This window comes from Lotus japonicus, chromosome 2 (assembly GCF_012489685.1).
Source record: "Lotus japonicus ecotype B-129 chromosome 2, LjGifu_v1.2".
Classification (NCBI taxonomy): Eukaryota; Viridiplantae; Streptophyta; class Magnoliopsida; order Fabales; family Fabaceae; genus Lotus; species Lotus japonicus.
Genome location: NC_080042.1, coordinates 47,677,048 through 47,694,158, shown reverse-complemented (window position 1 = coordinate 47,694,158; position 17,111 = coordinate 47,677,048). Strand labels below are relative to the sequence as shown.

Here is a 17,111-nt window from a genome sequence, read left to right as displayed (position 1 = left end):
ATCCTTTCAAATCAAAAGATAACCTAATTCCTTGTGTACTTAAACATTTGTTTGAAGCATAAAGATTATAAAGTTCAGGCCAACAAACCCCAACCCTTCCTCTATTCCTAGTAGCCAAGATAAAAGGGGTAATCTCAAATCGGTTCCCTAATCTATAACAAACTTCCATTCTGATTATAGAAAAGCATAAAGCAAGCATGCATACAAGCTTAGATTGAAATTTAGAAAATGGGATTCAAGGAAAGAAGAAGATGATGTGGGAGAGAACTTAAGATTATAACTTAAACATGAAAAGTCTTACATGAAAACAAAAGCATAAGAAGAGAGATTAGCCAAGCATGGCTATGCTCTTGGCTAAGAACCTGAATTACAAGCTTGGAAGCCCTCTCTCACTCTCCTAGGTGAACCTCTACCTCTGAATTTTACAAAGTGTGAAAAGATACCAAAGAAAAAGACTAAAATCCTATTTATAGGCAAAAGGGTCGAGCAGGGGCGCCCAAGCGCTGCCCTGGGGCGCTTGAGCGCCCATATGGCAGAAACAAACTTCTGTGCTACTGCAAGGCTGGCGCTTGAACGCCAGGCATGGGTGCTTGAGCGCCAGCCACACGTTCTAATGGCTTTTTAGCTTCTTGTAACCCCCCTTTGAATGTTTCCATCAATATTTCATGCTTTTTGGCCTTCCCTCTTCAAAGGGTTTAAAGCACAAAAGTCCTCACAATTCAAATGGAAACACATGCAAGACCTAAACTTTATAAAAATGCAAGAAAGACCCTTATAAAAATACAAAATTGCTAAACTAATGAAAATGCACAAATAAAAGTAAAAATGCATGAGAATGCATGAAACACTACATGAGACTCAACAAAAAGGCTCAAAAGAGGCAAGGAAAAACCCTAAAAACATCATATAAATCCCGGTCATCACACCACTATAATCAACAACTGCTCGCCCTCGAGCGTCACTAAGAGGGATACATTTTCAGAAAACCGGGGGATCAAGTGAATGCAGTTAGTTCCAAGAGAAAGATTCAACAATCAACTCCGTGCAGCTCTTAGACAAAGAAGAATTAGAGTCCACTATGAGAAGCATTTAGAGCTAACATCCTAGCCTGAGACAATCATTTAGTGGACTTAGCACACAAGCAAGTTCATAGGTTCTGGGAATCATTCACTCAAGAGCAACTAAAGTTGACAATGCATTATTCAATGAGACTTGAAAAGGGTTATAATGTTGAAACGACTCGTTTAGTGTGAATATAGTTTTAATTATTATTGATATTATCTTTATTATATATAATAATGGTAAGAAAGAAAAAAGAAAAAAAAAAAAGGATCAGAGAGTATGGAGAAGGGGTTCACGTAACCCACTTCCTAATTCTCTAAAAAAAAGAAAATTAACTACCCACTAAGTCATAAAACCCGTCCAGTACCAATTCCTTCTTCCTTTCTTCTATTATTCATGAACCCTCATCGCCGCCTCTGTTCCTTTCTTCCTCAAGTCTGAATTCTCCCCCTCCAAAGAACCACTAAACCCCTCCATAAATACACAACCTTGAACCAAATTACTATTCGGCAGTGAAGAGACTTTGGGCATTAATTTGAGTGTTAGGGATTCGTGCACCAAGGAAAGAGGAGTAGGGTATTCATCATATCAAGGTGACACTATTGATTCCATTGAGGTATTCCTACAACACAAAATTTCAATCTATATATATATATGTAAAGCACACTTGAGTTTTTGCATTAAATACAAAAGCAAAACTTAAGTGTTGCATTGTATTGAAAGCATCCAAACAAACAAAAAACTTTGTAATAAATATGTTAAACAATAATAAAATTGAAATTGAAAATATATATATTGTAAAAAACTATTCAACTACTTACATTAAATAAAAACATCCATAAACTTAAAATTTACTTGAGTTTTGTATTTCACAAATATTAAAAATTAAATTCAATAAGAAAATAATATTTATTAACAAATAATTTTGGGAAGAAAGAGACAAAAATATTTCAACATTAAACTTCCAGTAGCACACTTTTCATAAAGTTTCAACTGAAAGTACTACTTTTAAGGCTAAAAAATGAAAGAAAGATATAAATACCACTTTATAAAAGTCTTTTTCTTTTATAAAATATTTTACACAAACAAAGACTAAATTATTCAACTCTAATTATATATTTTCATACTTTTGCTTATTATTGAGAGTGCTTTACTATTAAAACATATTATCACCAAATGAACTTAAAATAATTTCTATTAAAGCACAACATAAAACATGTGCTTTAATATACTTAAAAATTTGTGTACATTTCATTACATCTATCATATTCTTAATTATCTACTATTGAATAATTTTTTCTTATATTACTTATATTATTGTTACAAATAATAGACACATAACTTAAAACAAACTCGTGCATTATCCGTGCAAAGCACGGGTTTAATTTCTAGTAATAATATTATAGCACAGTTTAGAATTAAGTAGAATTATTCTTAGGGTTTTAGTTACACATTTGGGGATTTTATGGTTGTTCATTGGTAGTATGTCAAAAGGGTAATAAATGCTGAAGGTTTGAGGTTAATTTTGTGTTCAGATTCGACGGCGAGTGGATCGTTCGGTGGTCGTAGGATTGCATAAAACAATCGTGGTTATTCTTCATAGTTGGATAAAATTTTGAAATTATGTGAAATTGAAATCGTGAACTTGAAAAGCTTTGATGAGCATTGAAAAGTTGATGTTGAGAATGTTATTTTGAAAAGCTTTGATGAGCATTTGAAAGCTGATTTTGAGACTGTTGATAAGACTTGTATTGGTTTGAGAAAATGGTTTTGGGGAATCCTTGATAGAACCCCGTAGCCGTAGCGGAGGTAACGGCCTAGGTGCATCTAGCTAGTTGATTCCGGGAGGAGAGGGCTATCCGTTAGATGGAGCCGCCAGTGCACGGAAAGGGCTATCAACGAGATGTAGCTTCCCCCGATGAGATTGATGAGATATGACATGATTACGGGTGGAGAGGGCTATCCGTTAGATGGAGCCGCCTCTTGGGTAAGATAATCCTTAAGAGGAAAGGGCTATCAACGAGATGTAGCTTCCCCCGATGACACAATGTGACTTGATAAAGGAAAGGGCTATCCGCTAGATGGAGCCGCCCCTATCGGAGAGGTCATCCCTTAGGAGGAGAGGGCTATCAGCGAGATGGAGCCACCTCACGGTTCTACATGTGTGACCCTATTACATTAAATTTCAGATTTTAAATGTCTTCACTTATTAACATGATTTTAACTTATCTATTTGACATGATTATTTATGATCTTTATGAGTTTCAGTACTTTTAGCATTGAAATGGTTTGAACTAATATTGTTTGTGATAGTGATTATCTAAACTGAGTTGAGAGCGAAAAACTCGTGCCTCTAATGTTTCCCCTTCCTGTTCATGGTGGTTGCTCACTAAGAACCTGAATTACAAGCTTGTAAGCCCTCTCTCATTCTCCTAGGTGATCCTCTACCTCTGAATTTTACAAAGTATGAAAAGATACCAAAGAAAATGACTAGAATCCTATTTATAGGCAAAAGGGTCGAGCAGGGGCGCTCAAGCGCTGCCCTAGGGCGCTTGAGCGCCCATATGGCAGAAACAAGCTTCCTTGCTACTGGAAGGCTGGCGCTTGAGCGCCAGCCACACGTTCTGATGACTTTTTAGCTTCTTGTAACCCCCCTTTGAATGTTTCCATCAATTCTTCATGCTTTTTAGCCTTCCCTCTTCATGAGTTATCAGCTGAAATACTTAAGGACCAAGACAAAGAAAAATATCAAGAAATTCAAAGGGTTTAAAGCACAATAGTCCTCACAATTCAAATGGAAACACATGCAAGACCTAAACTTTATAAAAATGCAAGAAAGACCCTTATAAAACTACAAAATTGCTAAACTAACGCAAATGCACAAATAAAAGTAAAAATGCATGAGAATGCATGAAGCACTACATGAGACTCAACAAAAAGACTTAAAAGAAGCAAGGAAAAACCCTAAAAACATCATATAAATCCCGGTCATCACAACTCAACTTCTCTCATTAAATTAAGCACTTGTATACTTTGTACGCTTTCACCACCAGCATATTCCTCCTTCAAGTCATCCCAAACTCAAAATTACTTTCGCTAATTTGGGAATCATGATCCTACTGAAGATGGTTTCTGAAACACCAGCAATAATGCATGATTTTGACTTTGCTTTTTGGTTTTTTTTTTTGCTTATTATTCTTGATCCAGGCCATGGTTCATTGATTGGCAGCCTTTAGGTAAACCTCCATTTTGACAGCTAAGAGATCGTAGTTTTCTCCATTAAAGACTTGAAGTGCAACTTGTGAGAAATTTAATTCAACATCCATTTTCACATGTCGGTAAAAAGAGAGCTCTAGATACCACTTGTTGGTTTTAGTTTAATGTGAACAAAAAAAAAGATAACATAAGAGAAAAAGATGAGAGAAAATAAATTCCAATAATTATCGTAAATGATAACTATTTCATTGATGCTACTTGAATTTAATACGCCTGAAAATAACAAAATAAAAAACAAACTCCATCATTTTAGGGATTGGGTCACACTTAATTAAAAGAAAAAAGTAAATATCTTATCTAAAAACTAAATTATTCAAGTTCAAATAACTTTGAAAGCATTCAAACACACTTTAAAAGTCGATAAATGAGATAAATGCCTTTAATAATGTCATAATGATTTTAGTTGCTACATCATTCTTTAAACCTAAGAACTAGTCTTGATCAGGTTCAACCAATGATGCCAGCAGTAGAAAGGGGTAGTAGGATATATGTCTGAGAACTAGTTTGCTAGTTGATGAGGGGAACCAGAGCATAGTGTACAGCAACAACAACATGAAGATGAAAAACAAGCCCATGGCCAAGAAAGAAGTGTCTAGCCAAGTTAGATCCCTTATAACTAGGTGCACCCCAGCCAAAAATGCCAGAGACAGTGTCGCAAGAGTTATTCCAAGAAGAGGTCTTGCAACTTTAAGCGCAAGGAGTGCCAAAGTAATATCTCCCAGCTGGGCCCAAATGAGAATGATGGTGACACTAATTGCACCGTACATTGATATTGTATTGCAAAAGATGAATATTTTAAACCATATGTGATGTAGCATCACAGCCATACCTGGCCCTGGATCACCTGAGCCATTAATACCCCCGGGCAATGCGAAACCTGTGGCGAATGTTGCTGTAATTATAAGGGTTGAAACCACTATAAGTGTGTTGATTCTATCTTTGTACGGATCCATGTCTGTACCCTCTTGCTGCAATAAATTGATGTATGTAGTTTCTGGAGGGACCATGGCTGCCAATGACTTTGGCTCAGCAGATCGTACACCAGAAGATTTTAATGCAGTCCATGTTAGCCTCTGTAAATTAAAATTTGTTACCAACTTAATTTCAAATGATAAATATAGATTTAACTTGACTACTGACCCACATAAAATTAATTTTATGAACATTGGGGAAAGACACTTACCTGTCTAAGGGAGGGATTTCCAGAATACCCAAAAACATCAAGAGCTGTTTGACCTTTTCTGTTAACCAAACAAAGATCCACTCTTTTATCCCATGTCAAGGTATGCACTATTTTGGGATGGCAATACATGGTAGCCAAATGCAAAGGAGTGTTTCCATTACAGTCCTGCTCATTTATCATCTTTACAAGTCCATGATTAGAAGAAGAAGAAGAAGAAGCGTGCAAGATGTACTTTACAACATTAAACTTTCCACTTTGAGCTGCAAGATGAAGAATATTTCGGCCATCCTTGTGAACTATATCTCTTGGATCCGGGCAGTAGTCTGATTTCAACAATTCCTGAACTACTTTAACCTGGCCAGTGCAAGAAGCCAAATGAATTGGCAAAAATCCATTTTTGTCCATTTCCATGACGAAGAAATCACATTTTTTAAGCAGATTCTGAACACCTTTAAGATAACCTGTTGAAGCAGCATAATGTAGAGGAATTCTTCCTTGGGTGTCCGATAAATGGATCCATTTGGGCATTTTTGCCAATATAGTCTCTAAAATATCTACCATATATTTCACAACTATTAGTACGTAGTCTAATTTAAGAAGGAAGTTAAAAATCATGAAAAAGTGCAACTTAATTTATAAATTTTAATTCAAGTAACGAACAAGTAAGCATATGAAACTTAGATATGTACGCGCTTACCTTGATCCTCTTTGATGATTGCTGCAAGAAGAAGAGATTTTCCTTGAGGAATATAGTTTGAGTGTTTTGGAATTACATCACTTAATGCTTGATCAACAACATGCTTGTAGCCAGACTCAATTGCCAAATACACACCTGATTTCTTTTCATTACTCGTCACGGATAACGCAGCTCCCTTAGCCACTTTTTTCAAATTACTATCACCATGAGAAAGCAGGAAATTCATCACTCCATGGCGACCATTGATTAAGGCCTCGTGGAAGAATGTATTTCCATCATTGTTTTTCTCAAGGATTTTCTCCAGAGCCTTCTCCTCTGCCTCCTGGATTTTGTAATAACTTTCTGATGAATTTTTGAAGTGAGCAACAATCAACTTCTGAAGAGCAGAGAAGTGGCCAGTTTTAGCAGCAACATGCAGTGCAGTATCACCACTGAAACTTTTTTCAGTCAACAGATAAGGGGCTTGACGAACAATCTCCTCCACAAGGTCTTCATCTCCATTCTCAGCAGCTATGTGTAACACCGTATTTCCCACAGGGGATTTCTGCTCGAAAATCTCACTTTCAAGGAGATCATTCCATAAATTAGAAAGATTATTAATTTTGTTATAATCTTTCTTTGAAAGATACGCATCTCTTAGCAACTTCCAGTTGTTCTTATTGTGTCCATGTTTTTCTTTAACGAACTCAACGAGACCCTCTTGCATTTCACCATCACCAGCAATGTCATTTTTGGGTCCTTCAATGAATTGACATATCTTATCTGTGCATTTATCACAGTCTTCTACCAAACCTAAAATGGTCCGGATTTGAGGGCTTTGTAGATCCAAAGTGTTGTCATGAGGGTGTCCGGCTGTGGCTTCTATTTCTGACTCAGAGGGAGTTTTGCTTTCAAAATTCTCTACCTTCCTGTAATGTTCACCACTCATACTATCACGTTTTGACGCCCCCATTATGCTCCCTGAACCTCAACAGACAATTAGTTTTTCCTTTGATAAATAAATTCAACCAAAATACACCTATTAGAATTAGCGAGATCTAACACAAGCCATAAGTTAGTTAATGTGAGACTTTTCGACACACCACTCATCTAAAGCAGATTTATGATAGACTCTCATACTATATTAAAATCTACAATATCTCAATCCAAAAAGTTAAGCTAAGTCACAAGTTGAGGATTGCCTTATCATATATTCTGATTATCTTAGTCATATTTCTAATCAATGTGTGAGTTATCAACGGCATAAATGTCCAACTGTCCAAGTATTAATACAGTAAAAATGTAATTTTGATCATTTCGTGTAGTGTCTCTCCCCAACCTCTCTCATGAAAATATTAACCATTGACTTTGTTTTCAATTAATTGTTCAATCATGAAAATGAAATGTGTGATTTAGAGGGGCTACACTGCTACCCCTCTAAGATGGAGAGCAATAGTAAAAGATTACTACGAATTGAATTATCGCTTGCATCGTGCGCACTCAAGAGAAATTGAATGGGGAAAACAAGTAGATGGCGATGGGATACTAATTGTCCAAGAAGTAGAATTTTCTGTTCAGGAGAACACGTATTTTGATAAAATAAAATTATGCTCGAGTAAGTTATATGAAAGTACAGATGCGAACCTCGAATGCTTTGAAATTTGACGTTTCCTCCTTGGTAAGACAGAGAAGTTTTACTAGCACCAGCACTCATACAATGGAATAGAACGCTGAAATCCTTCGACGTGCTTAGCTTCTCCACTGTGATTCAATCGAACTTCAACTGGCTAGTATTTATTAGGAATTTGGAACCATACCCTTACTTGCAACTTGCAAGCATGCACGTGAAAATGAAAAATAAAGAAAGACTAAGAATGAAGGTAACATGATATAATGTAGTAGCCACTTGAAATTAAATAAAATAAACATGTCCTTTGCACCTTGCTAGCATGTGATATGAACGGTGTTCTACTTGGAAATTTAGCACCGATTGTGTCAATTTGAGACCCGCATTCAACTTCTCCATCTTGCATTCATATGTAAAGCTGGAGTCTAATTAATATTAAGAAAATGTTGCATAAAATAACACAAGAGGACATGCCTACGTGAGCGAGAATGAGTTTCTGAGTCATGATAATGACGTAGAGGAAGATAGTTGGCCCATCATGAAAACCACAATCTATACTTAGGCAATATTGCCTTTCAAAAATAAAATATTGTCCTTAAAACCCAACGAATTAGTCAGGATTGGAGGATTGAATTCGAGGAACAGTAACGAGCATTGAATTCGAAGATAGAGTCTGGTCTGGAGATGCCACGATTTGTACAACACGATCCCACGTCGAAGACGTTCAGAGGAACACGTTCGAAGGTTCATAGTCATGCTTGATGAACGTCTTATCTAGATTAGGCAGTTTTTTTGAAGTCTATTTCTGTCCTTAGAATTAGAATTAGAACTTTTGTTTTAATGTACATAAATTCATACAAAATAAGAAATATACAGACAATGAAGCAATAATTTCATACTGGAGAAAAGCCAAATTGCCATAATACAATCCACTCCAACAACAAATCAGCAACACAACGGCAAAGAATCCAATGCATTAGATCGAGCAGAAAAAAGCATATAGCAATCAAATATCACTTCATTAGAGAAGCTGAGGCGCAACTAAAGAAATTCATCTTGAGTATTGAAAATTTGAAGATCAAATTGCAGATATAGTCACCAACGCATTACCAAGGCAACTACTGAAATACTATCTATAACTTTCATCCCACAAAATAATACTATTAAGTTGAAATGAGACGAATACCTTTAATAAGTCATAATGATTTTAGTTGCCATGATATTACTTTATACCTTAGAGCTAGTCTTCATCTGGTTCAACCAATGATGCCAACAGCAGAAAAGGGTAGTAGGATATATATCTGATAACTAGTTTGCTTGTTGATGAAGGGAACCAGAGCATAGTGTAGAGCAACAACAGCATGAAAATGAATATGAAACCCATGGCCAAGGAAGTAGTGGCTAGCCAACTGAGGCTCTTTATAACAAGGTGAATCCCTGCCAAAAATGCCAGAGACAGTGTCGCAAGAGTTATTCCCAAAAGAGGACTTACCACTTCAAGCGCGAGAAGTGCCAAAGTTATATCTCCGAGCTGAGCCCAAATGAGAATGATGGTAACACTAATGGCACCGTACATTGATATTGTAATGCAGAAAATGAATATTTTAAACCATATGTGATGTAGCATCACAGCCATTCCTTCTTGTGAACCTGAGTTATTAAGACCCCCTGGAATAGTGAAACCTGCGGCGAATGTTACTGTAATTATAAGGGTTGAAACTAGCATAAGTGTGCTGATTCTGTCTTTGTAGTGATCCATGGTTGGGGCCTCTTGCTGCAAAAAATTATATGTACTCTTTGGAGGGACCTTGATTGCCAATGACTTTGGCTCAACGGATCGTACACCAGCAGATTTTAATGCGGTCCATGTTAGCCGCTGTAAATAAAATTGTGTTACCAGCCTTTCAAAGGTTAAAGAAAGATGTAATCTAAGATAAACATAATATTCATGTATTTTACTCTAGTTGCTATGTTCCACATTATGTTGATTTAAAACAATAAACAATCACTTATTAATCCATTAGGAGATTCAAATTCAATTAAGAAGGAGGGCACAATTAGTGGTCATGGAAAAGTTTTCCCCAGAATAGATCTCCAGTGTTCCTTTGAAAGATTTAGAAATGCTATATATATTTTGGAAATTTCTAAAATTTGACTACTGATGTAACTGATGAAAAATCAGTTTAGCTTTTTGTTAGAAAGATATCTTATATATGGTTAGGATTAGTTAAGTTAAGCCCCTCAGGTAGTAAGTTAGTTTGCTACATTCTCTTTTGTATTCTGATTTCAATTCTCAATTAGTTGTACACTGTATAAAAACAGAAATGTGAATCAATGAACAATAGATTTCATTTTTCACAAATCATAATATGGTATCAGATTTAAATCCTCTCCGTCATTCTAACTTTCGCTCTTCTTCCAAGCTTCTAGTTGCATTCCTTGTTATTCTTCTAGGCTTTCATCACAGTTATGGCTGCCAATTCTTCTCCAGATCATTCAACAAGGGGGAGTACTCAACACGGGTCTTCTACCTGCACTTGCTACATTTTCTGTTCAAGTAAAAGGAACACCTTCTCAAAGTTCAAAGTTGTCATCCTCAGTTTCTCAAGGCTGTGGTCGCCCTCCTATTGGACAATTGGGAATAGATCTTCCTCTACACAGCAGTGCACACATTGTGGCCAGACTAATCATACTATTTTGAATCAATGAAAGAAATCTGTAAACAAATGTATTGGCTAAGGATTCTTCATTTAGGTACTCTTCACTTGGTTTCATCGAGGAGAAAATTTAAAGTTTATTGTCCCTCTTTCCATTTTCAGGTCCTTCTGCTACTTCCCACATTTCAAGTTTAGTGAGCCCCCATAATATCACAACTTCCTCCACTCAGGTACATCTCCTTCTCCATTGATATTAGATTCTGAGGAAAGCAGACCATTTCAGCTCTTCTTTGATTTCTCATTTTCATGTTTGTCTCCCAAATTGCCAAATCAACATTGCACAATATAGTGGAACCATTTATCTTACTGACACATTAGTTTTGACTTTTGACTAATGTGTTTTACATTCCAAATTTTTCATTCAAACTTTCTAATGTTGCTATAAACTAACCTCTGCCTTGCATTGTAATCTCTGCTTTCTTTTTTCTTATTGTGATTCACAGGATCTGAATCCCATGAAGATGACAGAGCTAATCTTCAAGGTAGACTATATGTGTTGACAATCCCACTGCACAGCATAGCTGCATTTCCCTCTCAAATACATGTTTTTTCTACTTCGGATACTCCCGTAGTGACATTCCTCTCCCTGATGTATGGCACTATAGATTAGGCCATCCCTCCCTTAGGTGTTAAAACATTGTTCAACAACAATACTTAAAGTATCTCATGTTTCTTCAAAACCGTGTGATGTATGTCAATTTTCGAAACAAAACAAAAAGTCTTTTCCTTCTAAAACTACTATGTCTATATCTATTTTTGATTTCATTCATCTTGATATTTGGGGACCATATCATGTTCCATCCCTCCTAGGAATAAATCTGGTCCAAATTGGCTCAAACTAATGAAAACAAAATCAATGACCAAAACCCATCTCACTAATTTTGTCTCCCTCATTGAAACTCAATTTCTTAAAAAAAATTAAAGTCATTGGATCAGATAATGGCTAAGGGATATACACAAACGGAAGGTTTGGATTACTTTGATACTTTTCTCTTATTGTCTGATCTTCAGCAACAGATTTCTATACCTGTAGCCCTCTATTGTGAAAAAAAGTTTGCTATCCAGATAGCCCAAAATCCAACCTTCCATGAACAAACAAAGCACGTAGAAATTGTTTGTCATTTGGTTCGAGAAAAGCTTCTAGCAGATATCATTCATCTATTGCCTATTCCTAATTCTAAGGATCAATTAGCTTATCTTCATACCAAGTTTCTTCATCCTAGTTCATATTAGTTAATTGTATCCAAGCTGGTCATGATTGATATATATGCCTTAGCTTGAGGGATATGTAAACTGATGAAAAATCAGTTTAGCATTTCTGTTAGAAAGATAACTTATGGTTAGGATTAGTTAAGCTAAATGCCTTAACTAGTAAGTTAGTTTGTCACATTCTGTTTACTATTCTGTTATTAGTTCTAAATTAGTTGTAATGTGAATCAAAGAACAAGAGATTTCATTTTTCACAAATCATAATAACTGACTCACATAACATTTTATGAACATTTGGGAAAGATAAAGTGTATGATACTTACCTGTCTAAGGGTGGGATTTTCAGAATTCTCAAAAACATCAAGAGCTGTTTGACCTTTTCTGTTGACTAAAGCAAGACCAACTCTTCTATCCCATGTCAAGGAATGCACTATTTTGGGATGACAGTACATGGTAGCCAAATGCAAAGGAGTGTTTCCATTACAGTCCTGTTCATTTATCATGTTTTCAAGTTCATGGTTAGAATTAGCGGCGTGCAAGATGTACTTAACCACATTATGCTTCCCACTCTGAACTGCAAGATGAAGAATATTTCGGCCGCCATTGTCGAGTATCTCTCTAGTGTCCGGGCAGAACTCTGATTTGAGCAGTTCTTGAACTACTGTAACCTGGCCTGAGTAAGAAGCCAAATGAATTGGCAAGAATCCATGTATGTCCCTTTCCATGACGCAGGAAGCACATTTTTTAAGAAGGTATTTAACTCCTTTAAGATAGCCTATTGATGCTGCATAGTGTAGAGGAATTCTTCCTTCTGTGTCCGTTAAATGGATCCATTCTGGCTTTTTTGTCAATATAGTATCTAAAATATCTGCAATATTCCACAAATAATCATCTATTAGTAGTCTAATTTAAGAAGGAAAATGTGAAAAAATGCCTCACGCGGTTGAATTTAAAAAAACAACAATCATAAGAAAGTTCAACTTTTGAAATTAATAAGAAAGTTCAATTTTTGAAATTAAAAGTAACAAAATGTCTGATTAGATTTTTTTGTTCAAAATTGGCTTAGTTGTATTTTAGTCTCTTTAATTTAGATTATGTCTGATTAGATTATGTATGAATTGGCAAAAATTCTGGTTTCTGATATTTGATCCAATTTTAAAAGGTAAAAAATAGTAAAAAAATGTTAGATTTAAAAAGATATAGATTAGGGTTTAAATATGTGAGAAAATTGATTGTTTTTTTTTAATATATTTTATTGATTTCATATTTTAATTATTATATTTTGATGGGAATAATGTCTACAATGATTAAATTGATTCAACTTGTGAAGATTTTTCTTAAAAAATGAGATTTTAAGAGTTTTAACTAAAATAATAATCTTAATCTCTCTGTTATATGTTGGTTCCCTCCTGAAGGTTGATATTGACTCTGATTTAGCTTGTAGCATTTAGTTATTTAGCTTATGGTGTGCAGGTACTCATTCTTGTGCGTCATTGATTGCCCAGATTCTGTCATTGATTGCCCAGATTCGAGTTCTCATTGCCGAGTTTTCCTATGTGGTGTGGGGTCATATATTTCGAGAGCCAATTCAATTGCGAATTCTTTAGATAAATTTGGGTTGAATTGAGGAATGTTTCTTCGTATTTTTTATTGTCTCCTTAGTTTTGGTTCTCTTCAATTTTTACTTAATAGTGGCTCTACCTTTTGTAGTAGAGACATTTTGTTTTTGTGTTTTGCCTTTACGGACACCTTAGTCCCGCACTCTTCATCGATTAACTATTAAAGTGGAATAATAATGAATGAGGACTTGATTTGCAGGAATTAAAACTTTGAGTGTGCAACTCTCCTGAAACAATTAACTAAAATTAGTAAATTACACATTCTCTAAACCAAGGTCACTAAAAGTGCAATTAACCCTTCAAAACCCTTTCCCAAAAAAATAAAACCCTTCAAAATTTACTTAGAAATGAATGAGAATTTGTAGAAATGTGTAAACACGCACCTTCATCCCGTTTGATGATTGCTGCAAGAAGAAGTGATTTTCCTTCAGGAACATAGTTGGGGTCTTTGGGAATTACTTCAGTCAATGCTAGACCAACAACATTCTTATAGCCAAACTCAATTGCCAAGCACACACCTGATTTCTTTTCATAACTTGTCACGGACAATGCAGCTCTTTCAGCCACTTCCTTCAAATTCCCACCATGAGAAACCAGAAAATCCATCACTCCATCGTGACCGTTGATCAACGCCTCATGGAAAAAACCATTACCTTCATTGTTCTTCTCAAGGATTTTCTCCATTGCAATGTGGCAATTTTCTGAGTTTTTGAAGTGAGCAGCAATCAACTTCTTAAGAACAGAAAAATGACCGGCTTTCGCAGCAACATGTAGCGCGGTATCGCCGTTCAAATTTTTTACAGTCAAAAGATCAGCGGCTCCTCGAACAATCTTCTTCACGAACTGCTCGTCTCCCTTCTCGGCCGCGACGTGTAAAAGCGTGTCACCAAGAGGATTTTTCAGCTTGAAAATGCCATCCTTCTGAAGGAGATCGTTCCAGTAATTATTGTTGTGGCCCTTGTTTGAAAGACGCGCTTCTCTTAGCAATTTCCATGGCTCCTTGCTGTGACCGTGTTGTGCTTTCACGCTCTCAGCTAGACCTGGCTCAATGTCTTGCAGCATTTCACCATCGCCATCAGTATTTTCATTTTTGGAACTCACAATACATTGATATATCTTCTGTGAGCACTCATCACAATCACTTACTAAACGAAATATGGGCTGGAATTGAACGCTTCGTCGGTTCGAAGTGTTGTCATCAGCTAGTGCCGCCGCTGCGGGTTCTATTTCTGAAATCTCTTCAGATTCAGAGGGAGTTTTGGTTTCCATGTTCTCTACCTTCATGTGTTGCTCACCACTACTCACCACATTGTTTACTGAGGCCGGTATAGCCATTGTTTCGATTTTCGAAGTCCAGCTTTGAACCTCTAACCCATGATCAGCAGCCCCAATTGCTCTGTTTCCCCATTCATAGAGTTTCATATTTTTATTAGTTTCTTGTGGAGGTGTATCTACAATGACCTTGCTGTCTTCAAAATATTCTTCACATCTTGAAGCACCCATTTTGCTCCCTGAAGGCCTGAACAACATGCCAATGCCGAATGTTAAATTAATATGAAATTTGTAAACAACCTATTCTTAAAGGGGTTGTCTAAATGACCCATGATAAAGTTTGGGTTAAATAACCCATCATCCAATCACATTGGAGATAAATGAGTTGGAAATAAATTAATAAATAAAATATGGAAATTCCAACTCACTAAACTCCAATGTGATTGGATGATGGGTTATTTAACCCAAACTTTATCATGGGTCATTTAGACAACCTCTATCTTAAATGGTATTGATCCATCTATAACAAACGTGATTTAATTCAAACTTTAAATAGGATTGCTTATTTAAACAACCCTCAGACAATAGGTAAGTTTTGTACAGATAAAAGGACATCAATGCTCTGGTATCTTTGTAAATGAGAAAGTTCAGTTTTTTTTAATAAGCAAATGTTAGTGGTTAATTGTTAGTAAGTTAGAAAATCCCTTCAAAGTTCCCTTCCAGGATTCGAATTGAACCCTGGACCTTCCCCTCCCCACCCTTATGTCCCCTAGCTCTTACCATTATTAATGGTAAATTTTGTGGTGCCTTGGAGTTTTTTAGTTAATGTTTAAACCAACCAAACATTATTTCAAAGAGAAACAGTTGAATTTAACGTAGGAAGACCATGAGTGCAAAGAAAATCCACAGATATTGCTACTAGCTCAAGATGTAAAAACGCGAAAGCTGTTACAGAAATCAAAGAATGTGTAAGAAGTGTTATTAAAACCGGACCGGTCGGTCCGACCGGGAACCGGAGTGCTTGCCGGTCTGAAACACCTAAAAAACCGGACAGGTGAAAAACCGTTGAACCGGTTAGAAACCGGTCAAAACCGGTAAAACCGGCGGCTAATAAAAGTACTTAATTAATTACCATATATCATAATAATAATTATAATAAAATAATAAATAACCTAATGGGGTTTTACAGATTGGACGAAAATTTCGATTTGGTTTTGTTCGATTTGTGAATAAGGAGAATGCTGATGCGGCTATGTCGGTGTTGGATGGATTCAGAATTTGAGGTGCCTATTTATCTGTTAAATCAGCAAAGGTGGAGAGCCAGAAGGAGTGGGTGCATCGCTATGGATACGATGTGAAAGTTAAGAGGATGAAGCATTCTCACGACTTGATTTGGCAGCGGAAAGCGGTGGTTCCGCACCCTGCTCATTTATGGAGCGATATTGTCAAAGTGATTAGGAGGGATTCTACTAGTCATGAGGTGGAAGCCATATTTTCTCAGGCTGATTGTTGCTGGTTTTCTGGTTCGAGATTTACCTGAGGAGGCTCTCAATCTTCTTGGGTCTTTCGGCTTGGTCATGGGATGTTAGAGGTGGATTTTTGTTGTAATCCATTGATCATTGACCATGGTGTTTCTCTTGTCCTAGAATCCCCTATCGTCTTAAGCTCTTTTTCGGATAGGGCCGGTTTGGTCTTGGGACAAGGCTTGTCTCCACATGATTTACAAGGTGCAGATGCTGGTAGCTTGGAGGAGGTGGAGGGGGTTTGGCGACCCCATTTTGTTGTTTTGAGTAACGAGGTTGTAGTGGGTGCTTTGGGTTGTCCTCTAGATCCTATTGATTAGGGAGAATCGGGTGTTTCTAGTGATTCGGTTGTGAAGAAAAAGCAAGGTCGTCCTCGGAGTGCTCCTTCCCGTGGTAAGGAGCATGGAGATTTTGAGGTGGTTTCTAGTGCTCTGGTTTCAAAAAAGCGAGGGCGTCCGAGAAAGGTGCGCGTAATAGGGGAAAAAAATAAGGAGTCATATGTGTTTCTTGCAATGGATTCAACTGCGCCTGCAGTTTATGATTGTTGTCCCGATCTTCGAGAGGTTTGCTTTGAGCATGAGGGGCTGACTTTTTCCCCTAGTAGTAACCATCCTTTGATTTTACCAAAGGCTCATGATTCCGATGGAGTTCTTACAAGAGCTCAGCGCGCTTTCATTATTAGTCAACAAGTTGGAGTGGTATATCAATGTTCGAAGGAGGTCTTTACCAAATCTTATATCGACAGATTTGGAGATCGTCGTAAAAATGAGTGACGATTTTATTTTGGTTGTAGTTTTTTGGGTTTTGTTTTATTGGTTGGCTTTCTGTTGGCTGGTGTTTTTGTTTCTTGTTTGGGGGCTGAATTTTTCTTGTAGCTCTTCAAGTTTTTCCTATAATTAATAAAAAAAAATTCCTTTCAAAAAAAATAAACCGTTATTATGAGATAG

At 36.5% G+C, this 17,111-nt stretch overlaps 2 protein-coding genes across 2 annotated transcripts; both read right to left on the bottom strand.

The window, feature by feature from the left end:
- Positions 1–4,687: 4,687 nt before the first annotated feature.
- On the bottom strand, positions 4,688–8,054 carry LOC130738169 (protein ACCELERATED CELL DEATH 6-like). Its single transcript, XM_057590092.1, has 4 exons — positions 7,842–8,054; positions 6,219–7,178; positions 5,522–6,075; positions 4,688–5,411 (listed from the first exon to the last, which is right to left on the bottom strand). Exons 1-4 carry the CDS (start codon positions 7,909–7,911, stop codon positions 4,770–4,772), a joined length of 2,226 nt encoding a protein of 741 aa, XP_057446075.1. The 5' UTR covers positions 7,912–8,054; the 3' UTR covers positions 4,688–4,769.
- An 812-nt stretch (positions 8,055–8,866) lies between these two features.
- Positions 8,867–14,891, bottom strand: LOC130738168 (protein ACCELERATED CELL DEATH 6-like). The gene is made up of 3 exons (XM_057590091.1): positions 13,753–14,891; positions 12,074–12,618; positions 8,867–9,700 (listed from the first exon to the last, which is right to left on the bottom strand). The coding sequence occupies exons 1-3, from the start codon at positions 14,870–14,872 to the stop codon at positions 9,065–9,067; spliced, it is 2,301 nt and encodes a 766-aa protein (XP_057446074.1). The 5' UTR covers positions 14,873–14,891; the 3' UTR covers positions 8,867–9,064.
- Positions 14,892–17,111: the final 2,220 nt, after the last annotated feature.